This window comes from Bufo gargarizans, chromosome 4 (genome assembly GCF_014858855.1).
Source record: "Bufo gargarizans isolate SCDJY-AF-19 chromosome 4, ASM1485885v1, whole genome shotgun sequence".
NCBI classification, from domain to species: Eukaryota; Metazoa; Chordata; class Amphibia; order Anura; family Bufonidae; genus Bufo; species Bufo gargarizans.
The window spans coordinates 404,523,438-404,540,240 of NC_058083.1; the positions used below are offsets into that span (position 1 = coordinate 404,523,438).

The 16,803-nt window shown below is 42.6% G+C and overlaps 1 protein-coding gene across 2 annotated transcripts in view; it reads right to left on the minus strand.

Moving 5' to 3' along the window:
* The window catches only part of STRN (striatin), a 118,318-nt gene that overhangs the window by 47,092 nt on the left and 54,423 nt on the right, over window positions 1–16,803 (minus strand). For both annotated transcript variants that reach the window (XM_044288548.1, XM_044288547.1), the window contains one exon: window positions 10,034–10,177. In XM_044288548.1, coding sequence (XP_044144483.1) covers window positions 10,034–10,177 — 144 coding nt within the window. The remainder of the gene's footprint in view (window positions 1–10,033; window positions 10,178–16,803) is intronic.

The following is a 16,803-nucleotide window of genomic DNA, read 5'->3' on the forward strand; positions in this document are numbered from 1 at the left end:
CAGCCGGGGCCTGCTGGAGCATCGCGCTCAGTACATGCAGGCAGTGAGGGCCTTGCGTCCGGCAGCTTCTGGAGCCGGCAGCTTCTGGAGCGGGCCCTTGGCCCTAGACACCGGTAAGGAGGGCGGGGGGGGGGGGGGACCCTGAAGTCCAGCACTGCACCCCCTGCCCTAACGGCGCCCGTGGAGGAGGGACAGGGCAGTCAGCGAGGGCCCCCTGTACTGAATCTGCGACCGGTAAGGGGGAGGGCCGGCATAACCCCTGTGTCAGAGGCAGCTAGGAGCGGGTCTCCGGTCCTAAAGCAGAATTCCTCCACAGCCATCCATTGCTCACCCCTGTGCAATGCCCTATGAAGGGGCAGTGTATAGTCGCCCCGCGGTCACCAGTATGGTGGTGGTGTGGGGCTATATGATTATTGGGCAACAGCTGGATATGAGAGACAGCCCTGGAGCCAGAAAATGGCTGTTCCCAACGACACCTCAGGGTCCAGCAGGGACCAGTATGGGGGTCCAGCACGCAGGAGACCGGGGAGGGAATGAGGGGAACGTAGGGCTGGAGAAGCCTCTCTTTTACCACAGCCGTCTTCACCCTCGGTCCGTTCCAGCAGGGTCGCCCCTTCAGCTACTGGCACCGTAGTGGCAGGACGCTGGAAGAGGGACTTGGCGTGCGGGCGACCCTTGCGCTGGCGGGATGCAGGGGAGCTGGGCTGCCCTGGTCCACCTTGCCTTCTGTGGGGGAGGCAGCAGTGCGGATGACCGGCACTGGCGCAGCTCGACCCCGGGAGAAACAGAGAGGTCTAGTGCGACTCTGTTGTCCCTGATGATCTGAAGAAAAAGACAAAAGCAAAAAGCAAAAATCAAAACTAAAAACCAAACAGGAGAAAAACAGCCCTGCAGTAGCAGGGAGTGTCTTGCCTCCTTGGACACTAAGCAAAAACTAAGCAAAAACTGGCAGTCTCTCTCTCCAGGCTGAGGGTATAGCTGTGGAGGAGGGGCTTAACAGTTCTTACTTAGTGTCACGCCTCCTAGGGAGATGAGCTATACCCAAGGTCTTCTGTGTCCCCCAAGGAAATTGGGCGAGAAATATAGGTCGACCCTTGTTGAAAGGAAACACAGACAATTTACCAAGGACCTAGCCGAATTTAGGAACAACACGGCATATATCACCACAGGGGGGGACAAAAGGGGCTCTATCACTGACACATCAGCATCTGAAATAGAGAGCTCTGACCCTGAATCGTCCACCTATCGCCCACAATATCCCACTCAAAGATCCAATTGGAGGGGTAGAGGACGTTATAGGGGACGAAATAGATACCCAGCCCCTAGATCCAATTGGCGTAACGACCAATACACTAGTGGTAACCCACCCAGACCATGGGGCCAACAGATCAGAGGAGGATCGATAAATGGAACCCGGACCAATCAGGAACAATTAGAACAGGATGGTCATATATCAGGATCCTCATCCTCCTCTGCTACCTCAAATTTGTCCTCTTTACCCATGACCACAACCAACGGGTTTTTTTTAGGCCCACCTCCATCAAACCCGCATGGATTGAGGGATCGTCCACTACCCCCCATAAACAAAAAATAGTGAACTCCACCACAGAAAACACCCTAATCATTAACTTATCAGGGAAAATTCTCTCTGAAGACGAGACATCCATACTAAGAAAGGGACTCACATATGTACCAACAACCAGATTTGACTGTTTTGACTGGATCAAAGATATACAACTATTTACCAGAAAATTACGTTGGCACAAGATCTTTGCAACATTAGATCAGAAGAGATGCCAGGAACTAGGTGTGGAAATGGGGGACCTAGAGGACATTGATAATCTTGTAGGTCTTCTAGAAGAGAATGAGCGACCAAGGGGACAAGGTCCCTTCACTACGTTGAGAAACAAAAGCTCTAAAATGCCACCCAAAACTTTGAACGATGCCAATATAGATATCTTCCTTAAGTCGGTCACACGAGATCTGGAGAAAATAGGATACACTAGCCCTGATTATAAAAACTACACTCGGGCAGAAATAACAGCATTGCATAACCTAAAAACTAATAGGGACATTGTTATCAAACCCTCCGATAAGGGGGGGAACATTGTTATCCTCTCGGTACAGCAATATAGAGATATGTGCCTCTCCCTGGTCTCTGATAAAAATAGCTACGCAGTCCTCAGGGGTGACCCTACTGAGGCTTTCCAGACTGAACTCTCCCAGCTATTGAGAGAGGGTCTGGATAACAGATGTATAGACCGAAAGGAATATGAATATCTATTTAATGTCACACCAAGAATAGCCACGTTCTATGGGCTTCCAAAAATACACAAGGAGACACGCCCCCTTAAGGGACGTCCCATAGTATCGGGAATTGAGAGCCTTACACACCACTCCGGTATTTACATAGACAAAATCCTACGTCCATTCGTGTCAACACTCCCCTCATACCTACGAGACACGACTGATCTACTAAAAAGAGTCGAAGGAGTCACTATAGAACCTGACAGCTGGTTTGCATCAATAGATGTAGAAGCACTATATACCTCTATCCCACATAACAAGGGTTTAGCAGCAGTAAAACACTATCTGGATTCCAGGTCTACGGATCTATACCAACACAATCAATTTACCCTCCAACTCCTCAATTTTGTGCTTACACACAACTACTTCATATTTGAGGGTCGCTTCTACCACCAGCTCAGGGGCACTGCAATGGGTAGCCCCTGTGCACCGACATATGCCAATCTGCTCCTGGGCTGGTGGGAGGACACGGTCGTCTTCTCTGAATCGATGTCATCCTGGACCAGATTCATCTCCTTATGGTCCAGATATATAGATGACATTCTACTACTCTGGTCAGGTACAGCTAGTCAATTTCAACAATTCATGGATACCCTGAACTCAAACCACATTGGACTGTTTTTCACCTTTGAAATGCACCCCAATACCATCAATTTTTTGGATGTCTGTCTGGCAAGAGATCAACACAATTACATTAAAACCACCCTCTTTAGGAAGAAGACTTCAACCAATAGTCTTCTACGCTGGGAAAGTTTTCACCCCACTCCCCTTAAGAGGGGCATTCCAAAAGGCCAATTCCTAAGAGTTCGAAGGAACTGTTCCAACAGTCAAAACTTCTCGCACGAAGCATCTAAACTTTTTGATCGCTTCAAACAAAGGGGCTATCCTGACCCCTGTCTGTTTGAGGCATGGGACTGGGCCAACTCTAAGGACCGCACCACCCTCCTTCAACCAAACCCTAAAAAACCAGCCCCTCAGGATCTAATTAGAATCATCGGCACCTTTGACTCAGAATCAAGACAAATTCGAGACATCTTAAATCGATATTGGTCTCTTCTGAAGACCAACCCTGATCTCACAAAGGTTCTACCGGACAATCCGGCAATCACCTATAGACGCGGACGCAATATAGGTGACACCTTGGTCCACAGTCACTTTGAGCCCCCAGAAAAGGTATGGCTGTCTAACAGACAAGTGGGCACTTTTAAGTGCGGTAAATGCAAGGCATGCATGTATATAGTCCCCGGTAAAACGTTCATGAATAGCCTAGGCGATCAGACATTCTATCCTCGCAGTTTTGCAAATTGTAACACAGCTGGGATAATCTACATGGCTCAATGTGACTGTGGACTCAAGTATATAGGCAAGACCAAAAGAATTTTAAAAAAACGGATTCTTGAACATATCGGAGATATCCGAAACAAACGAGACAAACCGATATCCAGACACATGTGGATGAGTCATGCAGGGTCCACTAAAAGTATCCACTTCTTCATGATTGAAGTCCTAAAAATGTCTAAGCGAGGTGGGGATATAGACAAATTATTAAAACAAAAAGAGTCCAGATGGATCTTCAGACTAAACACTGTGGCACCATTTGGACTAAACGAAAACATAGACTATGCGTGCTTTATTTGAGGCCTCCAATCTGATAGGATCAATTTATCTTTTATCTAGTACAACGTTTGTTGACTGGGAGATTAACCCCTCCACAGCTGATCCTTAATTATTTATATAATAGTTGGTCACCCCTTGTTAACTATTCCCTGGCTATCTATTATTATTGCATCCATCTTCGATGCCTACACCTATATTTGATACACTTCCAATAATCTGTTTAATTCGATCCCCGGCTATCTTCACCATCATCCCGTTACTAACTTACTTCCCTTTAGGATACATTAATTATGTCCCCCACCATCTCCCTTGCCCACACTCCTCCTTAGGCTGAGTTCACACGAGCGTGACAGATTTGGTCCGGATGCGTTCAGGGTGCGTTCAGTTAAACTCGCACCATTTTGCAAGCAAGTTCAGTCAGTTTTGTCTGCGGTTGCGTTTAGTTGTTCAGTTTTTTCCGCGCGGGTGCAATGCGTTTTGATGCGTTTTTCACGCGCGTGATAAAAAACTGAAGGTTTACAAACAACATCTCCTAGCAACCATCAGTGAAAAACGCATTGCATCCGCACTTGCTTGCAGATGCAATGCGTTATTAACGCAGCCCCATTCACTTCTATGGAGCCAGGGCTGCGTGAAAAACGCAGAATATAGAGCATGCTGCGATTTTAAAGCATTGCAGAAGTGATGCGTGAAAAAAAATGCTCATGTGCACAGCCCCATTGAAATGAATGGGTCAGGATTCAGTGCAGGTGCAATGCGTTCACCTACTGCATTGCACCCGCGCGGAAATCTCGCCCGTGTGAACTCAGCCTTAAGCCCCCCCTTTATTAATATCGGATCCACATTTTGATACTGTTCACTAATGATGGCCAGTGCAATCAGCCATCTCGGCCCCTTTGCTCCGCCTACCTCACGTGACCAGTATAGTGACCTCATCAGATCACGTCCTCCTCCTGGTCACGCGAGGGCATCTGACGTAGGAGGCCTCGCGTCACACCGATCACGTGGGCGCCCGGCCTCCCTGCTACCCGTCACGTGACCCACACAGTGACCTCACCAGGTCACATGCACGGCCGCGTCAGTCTCCCGGTCACGTGGGAGCGTGCTACGTAGCACGCCTCACGTCACATCCATCACGTGGACGCCCGGCCTCCCCGATACCCGGAAGTACTCTATATATAGGTAATCACGTTTAGTGTTTCCCTGCTACCTGCCGCACATCACCACCTGAGCGCCACCCCAACATCGTTTCTAACTCTGGCTTCCTCATCCATGGACTCAACATGTGGACCCCCAATCGTTTAAGGGAACGCAAGTACCATGTGCTTTAATAGCACTATTTGCTCGCTATCTTGCACTGCTATAATCTAAATAGCTAATTTCTATGGTACCTACTGCACATCGCATATACCACATTTTGGTTTAATTATCTAATTTTGTCCAGATTTTTCATGTGTGGTGTCCGCTCATAATAGTATCATAACCAATCTGCAGCGAGTCAGGGGGACCGTCCTATTCGGATTATACATTATATATATAAAATGATATACCGTCACGTAGCCACTGCTTGGAAATCTTGAGATTTGGGGACCTGTAGAGTTCATCAATCCAGACCCCCACCTCTCGATCCACCACCGGCTACTTAGGGATCCCCTGTATCAAATATTCTGTTATCCTACTGACAGGTGTCACTATTCTTATTATAGCCAGCGGCTTATATTGCTATTATTTTATCTAAAATAGCTCAAAAAAATCAAAAAATAAATCTTCTTGTACATAATATTACTTTAGTACTTTTTGGTGTCGGTCCTCTATGATCAATTTTGTCCCCTGATGAGCCTGACAACAATCAGGCGAAACGCGTAGGGACGGTATTGGACATTTCTTTCACCTTTTCTTTTGATTATCGACTGCCACATTTATTTTCCTCGGGTACTTTTTCTATTTATTATTTTGTGTACTTTAGCATAGGTCCTCTATCAAGTTTATTAATTCTTGTGTTCCTTCACCCGCTAGGGTTCTTTAGGGTTTTTAGGAGGTACGAGAGACGGGATCGCCCTTATCAGGGCGGCTATTCCGTATATAGGCAGGATCATCTACATCAGGGCCAGCATCAGGGACATTTTTCCCTATAGGCCCAACACAACTGCTCTACCACCTCCCTATCAGCCTTAGATGGGTTATACCATTAGACCTATTTTTTGATTTCTTTTTGTATTTATTTATTTTCTAATTTCTGTATAGATAAGGGTGTATTGACTTTTATTTAAATACAATTAAAGGTTATATTTTAGAATGGTGGTAATTCTGTGATTCTCTGGTATATAACCTCATTCTACTACTGATTCCCCTGAACAGGATTATGTTCAAACTGTGAATGCTTCATTTCTTAAAGTAATGATGGCCACTCGTTTTTCTTTACTTAGCTACTTTTTTTCTTGCCAAAATACAAATTCTAACAGTCTATTCAGTAGGACTATCAGCTGTGTATCCACCTGACTTCTGCACAACGCAAGTGATGGTCCCAACCCCATTTATAAGGCAAGAAATCCCACTTATTAAACCTGACAGGGCACACCTGTGAAGTGAAAACCATTTCAGGTGACTACCTCTTGAAGCTCATCAAGAGAATGCCAAGAGTGTGCAAAGCAGTAATCAAAGCAAAAGGTGGCTACTTTGAAGAACCTAGAATATGACATATTTTCAGTTGTTTCACACTTTTTTGTTATGTATATAATTCCACATGTGTTAATTCATAGTTGTGATGCCTTCAGTGTGAATCTACAATTTTCATAGTCATGAAAATAAAGGAAACTCTTTGAATGAGAAGGTGTGTCCAAACTTTTGGTCTGTACTGCATGTATGCACATATACTTTGTACCTCCGTTTACTCCAGTATGTTATTTCAATTGTAACACTATATTAGCTTGTTATATGGTGTAATAGCACTGATCATATAATATTAATAGAAAAGATCTGATTATAAAAATAAAAAAAAAGGACTAAGTGGAGGGTCCTATAAAACTGAATAATTGCCAAATAGAACCTCTTGACAGCATAAATAGTGGACAGAAAGGAGTGATTAATTCGACTGAGAAAGCAAAAGGCAAGAGACAGCTGAAAGTAAATATCTGAGCTTACAAGAGGTAGACTGCACCTCCGGGAGCAGAGCTCCTTTTCCTTGCCTGGAAGTATACTTGAACTACATAACTGATCTTCTCCCATATCAAATCTCTTGCTAAATATGTACTGGATAAACTGAAGAGCACACCAGAAGAACATGACTAACGGGAATAGATGCAAGATGCTAGCACTGTATGTCCGTCATATTGCAAGGTGGCAGTGCGACTATTGTGCATTGAGAAGGTTGTCACAATCTACAACGCATCATGCCATTAGCAGGTTCCATATGAGCAAATGTCTTTTCAAAAATGCTCGACCAAGATGCTATAATATAGTGACAGCCACAACAAAATGTGACACAGGCTTCCAGATTTGAAGAGAAGGAAACCGTATGGAAGGTAGTTGCTTGGAAACTGGCTTCCTGCAACATGTGTGGAGGAGTCCGATTAATCATGAGAGCAGATATCATACCTCCTACTATTCATATTCTTCAAGCCTGAAACCTATGGCACTCTATTAGAGCAAATTACTATTATCGCTGCATGCAGCTGTATCCAATGAGCCTAATATGGCAGTTCAGTGAAAACCATCAGTCAAAAAAATAAATAATTAAAAATCGGCCATGCAAGCTAGGACCATATAATGTTGAATTCAGCGACTTAATAGGATCCATTTCTGCAGAGGTCACTTTTACATTCAGCTGTAAGGCTCAGAGACAACTGGTGTCCTCGGCTACAACATTTAATATATGGCATACAGTGCTGCATTTGGAAAAGATGAAGGTCACATTTATGCAGAAATGAACATCTATTCTTATGGCTCTATGTTGAGCCATTCCTGTATTATTTGCACGAGAAGTTATGAATGAATGGCTAGCAGTCTGCAGTAAGGGTACAGAGGGGTGGTGACCACTTGGGGGGTGTATCTGCACAGACTCACGCTATCCAATCAGTGCCGCCATTTTCAGACTGTGCAGGTACCCCCCCCCCCCCCAACTGGTTACCCCCCTCTGTACCCTTACTGTAGACTGCTAGCCATTGATTTATAACTTCTAGTAGAAATAATAAAGGAATGGCACAACATAGAGCCATAAGAATAGATGCTCCAGAATTGTTACTACACAGGGAATGCATGAAGCTATTAATACTGGCAGGTTAAGAGAAGTGAAAGGTCCTCTTTAATAATTTCCAGCGTAGAACTGTTCATTATTTCAGTATATAATTACTGTTCATGAAATTTTCACCAAAGCATACAGAAAATCATACCAAGCATAGACCAATCTACCTAAACTGCTTTGATACAAGTCTATGGCATGTCCAACACTCTGGGTGGAATGTTCCTAGGCTGGCTGTATGCATCATTATTCTTCGGCACTGACAAAAACAGGCAGCAGTGGATGGGTGATTCGATTGCTTCTGATTGATTTTAAAGGGTCACTGCACTTTCACAAATCATTTGATGTGTCACAGCTTTTAACCCTTTCTACCCCGGAGGTTTTTTTTTTATTTTGTTTTGCCCTCCCTGCCTACCCAGAGCCATAACTTTTTTATACTTTTCCGTTCACATAGCTGTATGAGGGATTGTTTTTTGCGGGACAAGTTGTACTTTCCAACACCACAATTTAGTATTGCATAGGATGTATTTGGAAGCAGGAATGCAAAAATTCTAATGAGGTAGAATTGGAATATAAAAAAAATAAAAAAAAATAAATAGAAAAAAAAGCTATTCCGCCATAGTTTTACAATATTTATTTATTTTATTTATGACTAGGGATGAGCGAATCGACTTCGGATGAAACAGCCAAAGTCTATTCGCATAAAACTTCATTCTAATACTGTACGGAGCAACCTTGGAACCAAATTTTTTTTTTCAGTACAAATTAATTTATGAAGTTATTGCAAGAAGTATTAGAACGAAGTTTTATGCGAATCGACTACGCATGTTTCATCCGAAGTCGATTCGCTAATTTTTTACGACATTCGATGTGTGATAAAACTGACCAGTTACGTTTTATTCTACCAGGTCAGTACGAATAAAAACCTCAGGGGGGAAAAAAAAATAAAAACCGTTTTGTTTTAGTGTCACCATATTCTGACCCCTCTAAAAAATATTTGTATCTGTACCTTTGATTCATACCATTTTGTGTTGTGTATGACTTTTCTATCACTTTTTATTAAGTTTTTTGCGGAAATTGAAGCAACAAATAAAGGTGAATCGGCCATTTTGATGTTTTTTTCCCGTTTCGTCATATGGGGAAAATATTTTTATACTGTGGGCGGTTTCACATGGTGATACCCATCATGTGTATTTTTCATTTTGGGAAAAAGAGGTGGGTGATTTGAATTAATTTTTTACATAAATTCTAAAGGATTAGCATTGGAGTCTATGAGGAATGTACTAGTTTCCTATGGAGCCCCGTTATAGACAATGGTCTATAGGAAACACTAGGCAGCAGCCTCCTTTCACTCTCTAAGACAGGCACTGCTGCATACAAGCTCCGGCTCCTCTGATCATCGTCGGAGCATACTCCAAAGCATGCGCTCAGATGCCGTGGTCAGGATTGACCACGGCATTTTAAGTGTTGAACGTCCGTGACTGGCATTATCACTGGTCGCGGACATGAGCCGTGGGTGTCTGCTGTATGAAACAGCAAGCACCCCCGCGGCTATGACACCCACTTGCTTGCTGTCCCCCATGGAGCTCACAATCTAAGTTCTCTATCAGTATGTCTTTGGGAGGAAATCCATGCAAAACACAGGGAGAACATATAAACTCCAGGTAGAGGGAGCTTGGTCACATTCAAATCTAGGAACCCAGTACTGCAAGGCAGCAGTGCTAACCACTGAGCCACCACACAATATAGTCATTGCAGCGGCTACAAGTAGGAGTTTCGCTTTAACTATTCCATAAATGACTTCTAGATAGGAGTGACCGTTTTGTCCATGAATATGACCAATACATCCTCTACAATATTCGCAGGGCTAACCTTCATCTGTTCGGTTTACTTCTGCGTCGCTGAGTCGAGAGCTCGCAGGTCTTGAGGAGGGCACCACAGAGGGCTGTAATGATGGTAACTCATCAACATCTCTAAGGTTTGCCAGCATATCCTGAAGCTTCGATCTGTTTGGCCCTAACCAAAAAAAAAGAAAAAGAAAAAGAAAACAGGGATCATAGAATATTTACAGGCACATAATCTTATTACATCAAGAAACCCATTGTCAAGTCATAGCTAAGACTGCAGAGCAAAAATAACTAAAGGTTCCTCAAATTTAAAGAAAAAAACAAAAGAAAAGGGTATTCATTCAAAGGCAAAATTTCAGGAGACCACTATGTAAAGCCAAAGTAAATAATGCAGTTCCACATCATACGTAATGAAAAACATTAACGGCAGCCAATCAGAATGGTGGCATAATGCCACCGTCTATGTTCTTGCACTCATGTGGACACTTACCTGTGTCTTTCTCCAACATGCTCCCACATCCCTGTTTTGATTGTTTTATGTGGGACACAGGCTGAGACATTTCTTCTGAGGTTTTTCCTGTTATAAGTTTAGGGACAAAACGTTCTTTAAGAGATGGAAAGGTCTGACCACCGGTCCAAGACATTTCCTAGATCAGCAAATGCTCTTAACTCTTCGGCTGCTTTCAGATGGGCAAGTGTGGTCCATGGAACACATTTCACAGACCAACCTCGGCACATCGGAGCCAAACTTACTGCATCTCTGATTTATGATGCTGCGAATTCCATCCCAAACATGGGTCTACAGCTCCACGCCCAAATGATGCTGTGAGTACAGAACAGTAGAGCCACAGGCGGGCTGGAACTCACAGCATTATAAATCACTATGATGCAATGTGAGTTTGGTGCACCCAAGCCACGGTCAGCCTAGGAAATGGGGCCAGCACATGGCCACACTAAAAGCAGCCTAAAGGAGTGTGGCCACATAATTCTTGTCCCAAATAAGCCATTCTATATGTAGTTAATAGTAGACATTTAATTTCCAGATTTAGAAAATGTGCCAGAAAGGACCTACATGTATGAAATGTTACCAGCCTAATCATGTGCAGAGCCACAGGGGTGCAGCAGTACAAAAACCCATGCAGAGCTTTAGATGCATTTACTATATGAACTTATGAATACCCGATACAGATGTTTAAAAGTAGAGATTTAGAAGTATCCAACCCAGTAGTAACGTCTTTTGTATAAACCATATATCCAGCTCTGTTCACATTAGCATCACAGCGTATGTTCAAAACAGAACCGTGACCATCCATGGGACCCCACTGACTGCACTACTCTTGCCATCAAGAATACTAAACTCCCTGAAGAAAAAACATAATGCAGATGGGAACAGAATCTAAAATCCTTATAGTCCCTGTAGTTAAATTAGTCAGTAAATCGGAGGGGGTGCTGAGCCAGAACCGCACCGATATGATAATCTATTCTGTGGAGAAACCATCAATCCGCGCCCATTAGGGATTCAGGAGTGATTTAGCACAAAGATACTTCAAATTTTACTTCACCCCTTACTGACCAGACTGTTTTAGGACTTACCGATCAAGCTATTTTTTTTTCATCATTACATTCTAAGAGCTAGAACAGTTTTTTTTTTTCCATCTATGTAGCCATATGGGGGCTTGTTTTTTTGCGGGATAACTTTTAGTTTTTAATGCTGCCATTCTGGGGTACACATAACTTACTTAACTTTTATTAACGGTTTCTAGGAGAGGGATGGGAAAAAAACAGCAATACTGCAACTTACTGCCAGATTTTATGTTCTAAATTTAGTGCCGTTCATTTTTTGGCATAAATAACATTACAGTTCTCTCTAGGTTAGTATGAATACAGCGATTCCAAATACATATAGTTCTTTTTTTTAATTTTTATGTTTTACTTATTTGGCAGGATGACGCATATTTTTTTAAAAATCTATATCATTTTTTGATGGCGAATAAGTATAAATTCTGGCTTTTTGTTTTTTTACGGCTTTCATCATATGGCATAAATTACATGATAATTGTGTAGTGTGGGTCGTTACGGACGCAGGGATACAAAATATTTGGAGGAGATTTATCTTTGTTTTTTTTCCCCCATTGAATAGAGTTTAAAAAGAAAAATGGTGTATTTCTTTTTACTTGGAATTTAAAAATACGTTTAAAAAACTTTTGTTTAACCATTTGATAGTCCTAAAAGTGGATTATAATAGGCTATTTTTGATGGCTTCTAAAATACATTGCACTGTTCAAGTGGTGCAATGTATTTTGCAGTCAGTACTACAGTGACTTCCACCAGCAGGCTGCATCAGAGAGGGGTGGTTTGCTAGGACACGCTGGAGGTAGGCCTAGGGCCTTCATTAGGTTGTAGCCTGCATGCACAGGCATAGGAACACATCCTTCTCGATAATCTGCTGCTCCTCGGCGTGTGTAAATGCACCTTTAAATAAAATGATATTTCCACTGGCCATAAAAAATCATCAACATTCTGCGTTTTAATGCCTCTCTAAACACAGCGGTCTACAACACACTGTCGTGGTGACACATCTAAAAAAATATAATAAAAAAAAAAATGGTAACAACATCAAGTAAATATCTCAACGACCCTAAAGCAACCCTGGAGCCTGTCAATGACCATCTCCAAACTGAACACAATGATGACCAGGGACCTGAAGTGTGGAGTCTTTATACATCCTGTTGCTTTTTGTAGTTATCCTCAGAAGATTTTGAGCATAAGGGGACAATGAATGACACTAGAGGCTAGAGGGATAAAAACATATGGGTTGCATCATGTTGTATTAAAATGGCTACACAGTCAGGAGCTCAAAAATATATGCAAGTCTGTACCTACCCTGCTATTTATTTTCCTCTGTTCTGGCTCCTTGGCCGTTTCTTAGCTGAGCCACATTAGATCAGAGCTGTGATCTGTGACTACAGTTTAGCTATGGTGTCTAGTTTTAGGTAGTCTGAGACCTACCTACTGTCTCATCATTGGCTGCATCTTCTGCTGCCCCTCCCTCCTATAGCTGTGTTTCTTCAGACTGGCTGCTCTGCGAATACCAAATAGAATCATACACCAGAACGGTGTTTCAAATTTGGTGCAAATATCGCATTTTAGGCCATAACCCTTTGGCGTGAAACCCCTCTCATCAGGCTAAACACAGAAATGCTATAAACCTAAATGCGCCAAATTGCACCATATTTGGATACGATTTACTTCACAATTTAGGTTCACTGACATTAATAAATTAAAACTTCTGATAATAAATTTAAACTTCTAATAATAAATTAAACTTCTAATTATGTTGTGACCTCCATGGATCAGACTTGTTTTTCTAGCATATCCCACAGATATGTAATCAAATTAAGATTTGGAGAATTCGAAGGACAAGTCGCCACAGTTAATGTTTTGTCATGGTTGTAAAAAAATAAAATAATAATAATAAATAAATAAAAAACTGTGGCAGGGTGCATGATTGTTCTGAAAGAGGCCACTGCCATTAGGGACTACCAATGCCACAAAGGAGTGTACTTGGTTTCTAACAGTGTTTAGGTAGGTGGTGTCAAACTAACATACATTGCCAGGACCCAAGGGTTCCCTGAAGAACATGGCCCAGATCATAACACTGCCTCCGCTGGCTTGCCTTCCTGCTATAGTGCATTCTGGTACCTTCTTTTCCCTAGGCAAGTGACGCACTCTCACATGGCCATCCACATGATGTAAAAATGTGATTTAGGCCACCTTCCTATACTGCTCCATCTTGATGCTCAAATGTCTATTGTAGGTGCTTTCGACAATGGACAGAGGTCAGGACTGGAACAATGCAACCTGTGGTGCACTGAGTGTTGAGACATTTCTAGCCAGGGGTGAACTGGGAACTTAAAGTGGCCCTGGAAAAAAATAAAAATAAAAATGTGGCCTCATATTGTAGGCAGGTCCTAATTAACAGAAGGCGGTGTCAACAATACCATAGAGCAAAATACCATCCCAGCAGATCCAAATAACACGGTGTAGCACAATATACTGCCCCAAAAGCTTCCCCTCTGTGGTGGCCATTAACAGCTACCATCTTCTGTCGTCCTCCTCCAGTTCTCTATGGAGCAGAAGGCTTATGAGATGATGCGCAGGCCACAGCAGTTGAATTCAGGAGGGCATGTGGCCGGGTACATGAGTGCCTGATTCTCACTGTGTTAATTACTGTTGAGATCTCATTATGTAGGCAGGCAGCAGCAGAGAGGAGGACTTGGGTGGCAATCTGTTTATAGTCTAGCCTGCATTAACTTTTTTTGAAATATACAGCAATTCTTCTATGGGATTCGACAAGACTAGTCTTCGCTCTGATGCACATTAATGAACTTTGAGTGCTGTGAATCTCTTGCCAGTTCACCAGTTACTTTTGTTTAGACCACTTTGGCAGGTACTGACCACTGCATACTAGGCTCACCTGACAAGCCAAGCCATCTTGAAAGTGCTCTGACCTAGTCGTCTAAAAATACAATTTGACCCAGATTCTTACGCTTGCTCATTTTTCCTGCTTCCATCACATCAACTTCAAGAATTGCCTAATATACTCCACCCCTTCATGTTATTTACTTCACCCATTGGCGGTTTTAATATTACAGCTGACCAGTAAATACTGTAACATACCTAGTTATAATGCACTCAGTATCAGACATACAACTGTATAGATATACAATTGCATACATTTGCATCATGTTTTCTTTAATTTTTATTTCTTTTTCAAACAATGTGTAAGTCAGAACATGGGATGAACATGACTTTGGAAAATTACACATTGCGATTTTAATTTTAAATTGGAACCCGTCATCGGGATTTTGTGTATAGAGCTGAGGACATGGGTTGCTAGATGGCCGCTAGCACATCCGCAATACCCAGTCCCCATAGATCTGTGTGCTTTTATTGTTAAAAAAAAAAAAAAAAAAAAAAAAAAAATGTGATACATATGCAAATTAACCTGAGCTGAGTCCTGTCCCTGAGATGAGTCCTGTATGTGAGATGAGTCAGGGACAGGACTCATCTCAGGTTAATTTGCATATGTATCAAATTGTTTTTACTACACAATAAAAGCACACAGAGCTATGGGGACTGGGTATTATGGATGTGCTAGCGGCCATCTAGCAACCCATGTCCTCTGCTCTATACACAAAATCCAGGTGACCGGTTCCCTTTAACAATTTTCTAAACAACTTATATGTAGGTACAAGTATTACTGCTAACATAGCACACTAGCAGTCAGTGATGATAAACAGTTAGGGTACTTTCACACTAGCGTTTTTCTTTTCCGGCATAGAGTTCCGTCATAGGGGCTCAATACCGGAAAAGAACTGATTAGTTTCATCCCCATGCATTCTGAATGGAGAAAAATCTGTTCAGAATGCATCAGTATGTCTTCAGTTCAGTCACTTAACAGCGTTTTGGACAGAGGAAATACTGCAGCATGCTGCGATAACATCTCCGTCCAAAATTCCGAATCAGTTGCCGGAATGCTGGATCCGGCATTAATTTACATTGAAATGTATTTGTGCCGGATCCGGCATTAAAAATAACGCAATGCCGGATCCGTCCTTCCGGTCTACATGCGCAGATTGGTAAAAATGTGAAAAAAAATATATAACTGATCCGTTTCTCCGGATGACATCCGGAGAGACTGATCTGTTCTTGCAATGCATTTGTAAGACGGATCCGCATCAGTCTACAAATGCTGTCCGTTTGCATGCATATTGCTGGATGCCGGATCACTCTGCCGCAAGTGTGAAAGTACCCTAAGGCCACCTGCACACGATGAGGATTACGCAGTTTTTCTGCGCAAATTCCAGCGTGGAAAAACCTATGCATTATAGGGTACTAACAAAATAGACAATTCTCATGGACGCTTTGCGGATTTGTTCTATGCAGTAACTTATCTGCTGCTCGGATTTTACATCTGCAGCATGTCAAATACGTTTGTAGTTTTAGCTGGGGGTTTGACCCTCTTCAAATTAGAAATTGCATCATTATGTGCAGTTTAGTTGCAAAAATCACACAGAAATTCTGGCGAATCTTCAGAGCGTTCGCCCGTACCTTTACTCTCCCAGCAAAAATCCTCAGCCCTTTCTAGTCAAGTTCATTAGCTACTGGCATACACTACCAATACAAAAGACATTGACAGGTAGGAGACAGATATTCACACGGCATATCAAAGTACTGTACAAATGTGCACTCAGCAGTATTACACTATGATGTAATGTAATGCTTGGGGTAGGATGATCATACATATTCATTGGGCATGATCAACTGTGTTTTTGCGCAGTATGAAGACTGCAACGGTCTTGTATCATGATGCACAATGCAAAATTCACTTGTCTTTTCCCGGGCAGAAAGAGCTCTGTGACTTTCTTATTGCAACTAAAATTCTTACTAAAGCATCAGTGCGTTCACAAACGCATCAATTAGATGTGACGTGAACTTCGTACACTGCATTAAAGTGTCCTCCTGTAAAAGCTGCTAATACTTACAGAGGTGCCATTATAAACCATAACATTCAAAATTAAAAGTGAATCATGGATCACACCAATTTTAATGACGAGAATCATATGCTTTGCACTCTTCACAGGAGAAAAACGGGTTGCTCTTAAAGTGGAACTAAACGCAATCATGAAGACCACATGGTGGCAAACACACTCCTGAAAAAGCCGAAGAAACATACAGGCTCTCGGAGCAGCTTTACCACTAGTCCAGCAGCTGCCTGTGACTGCCATAAGA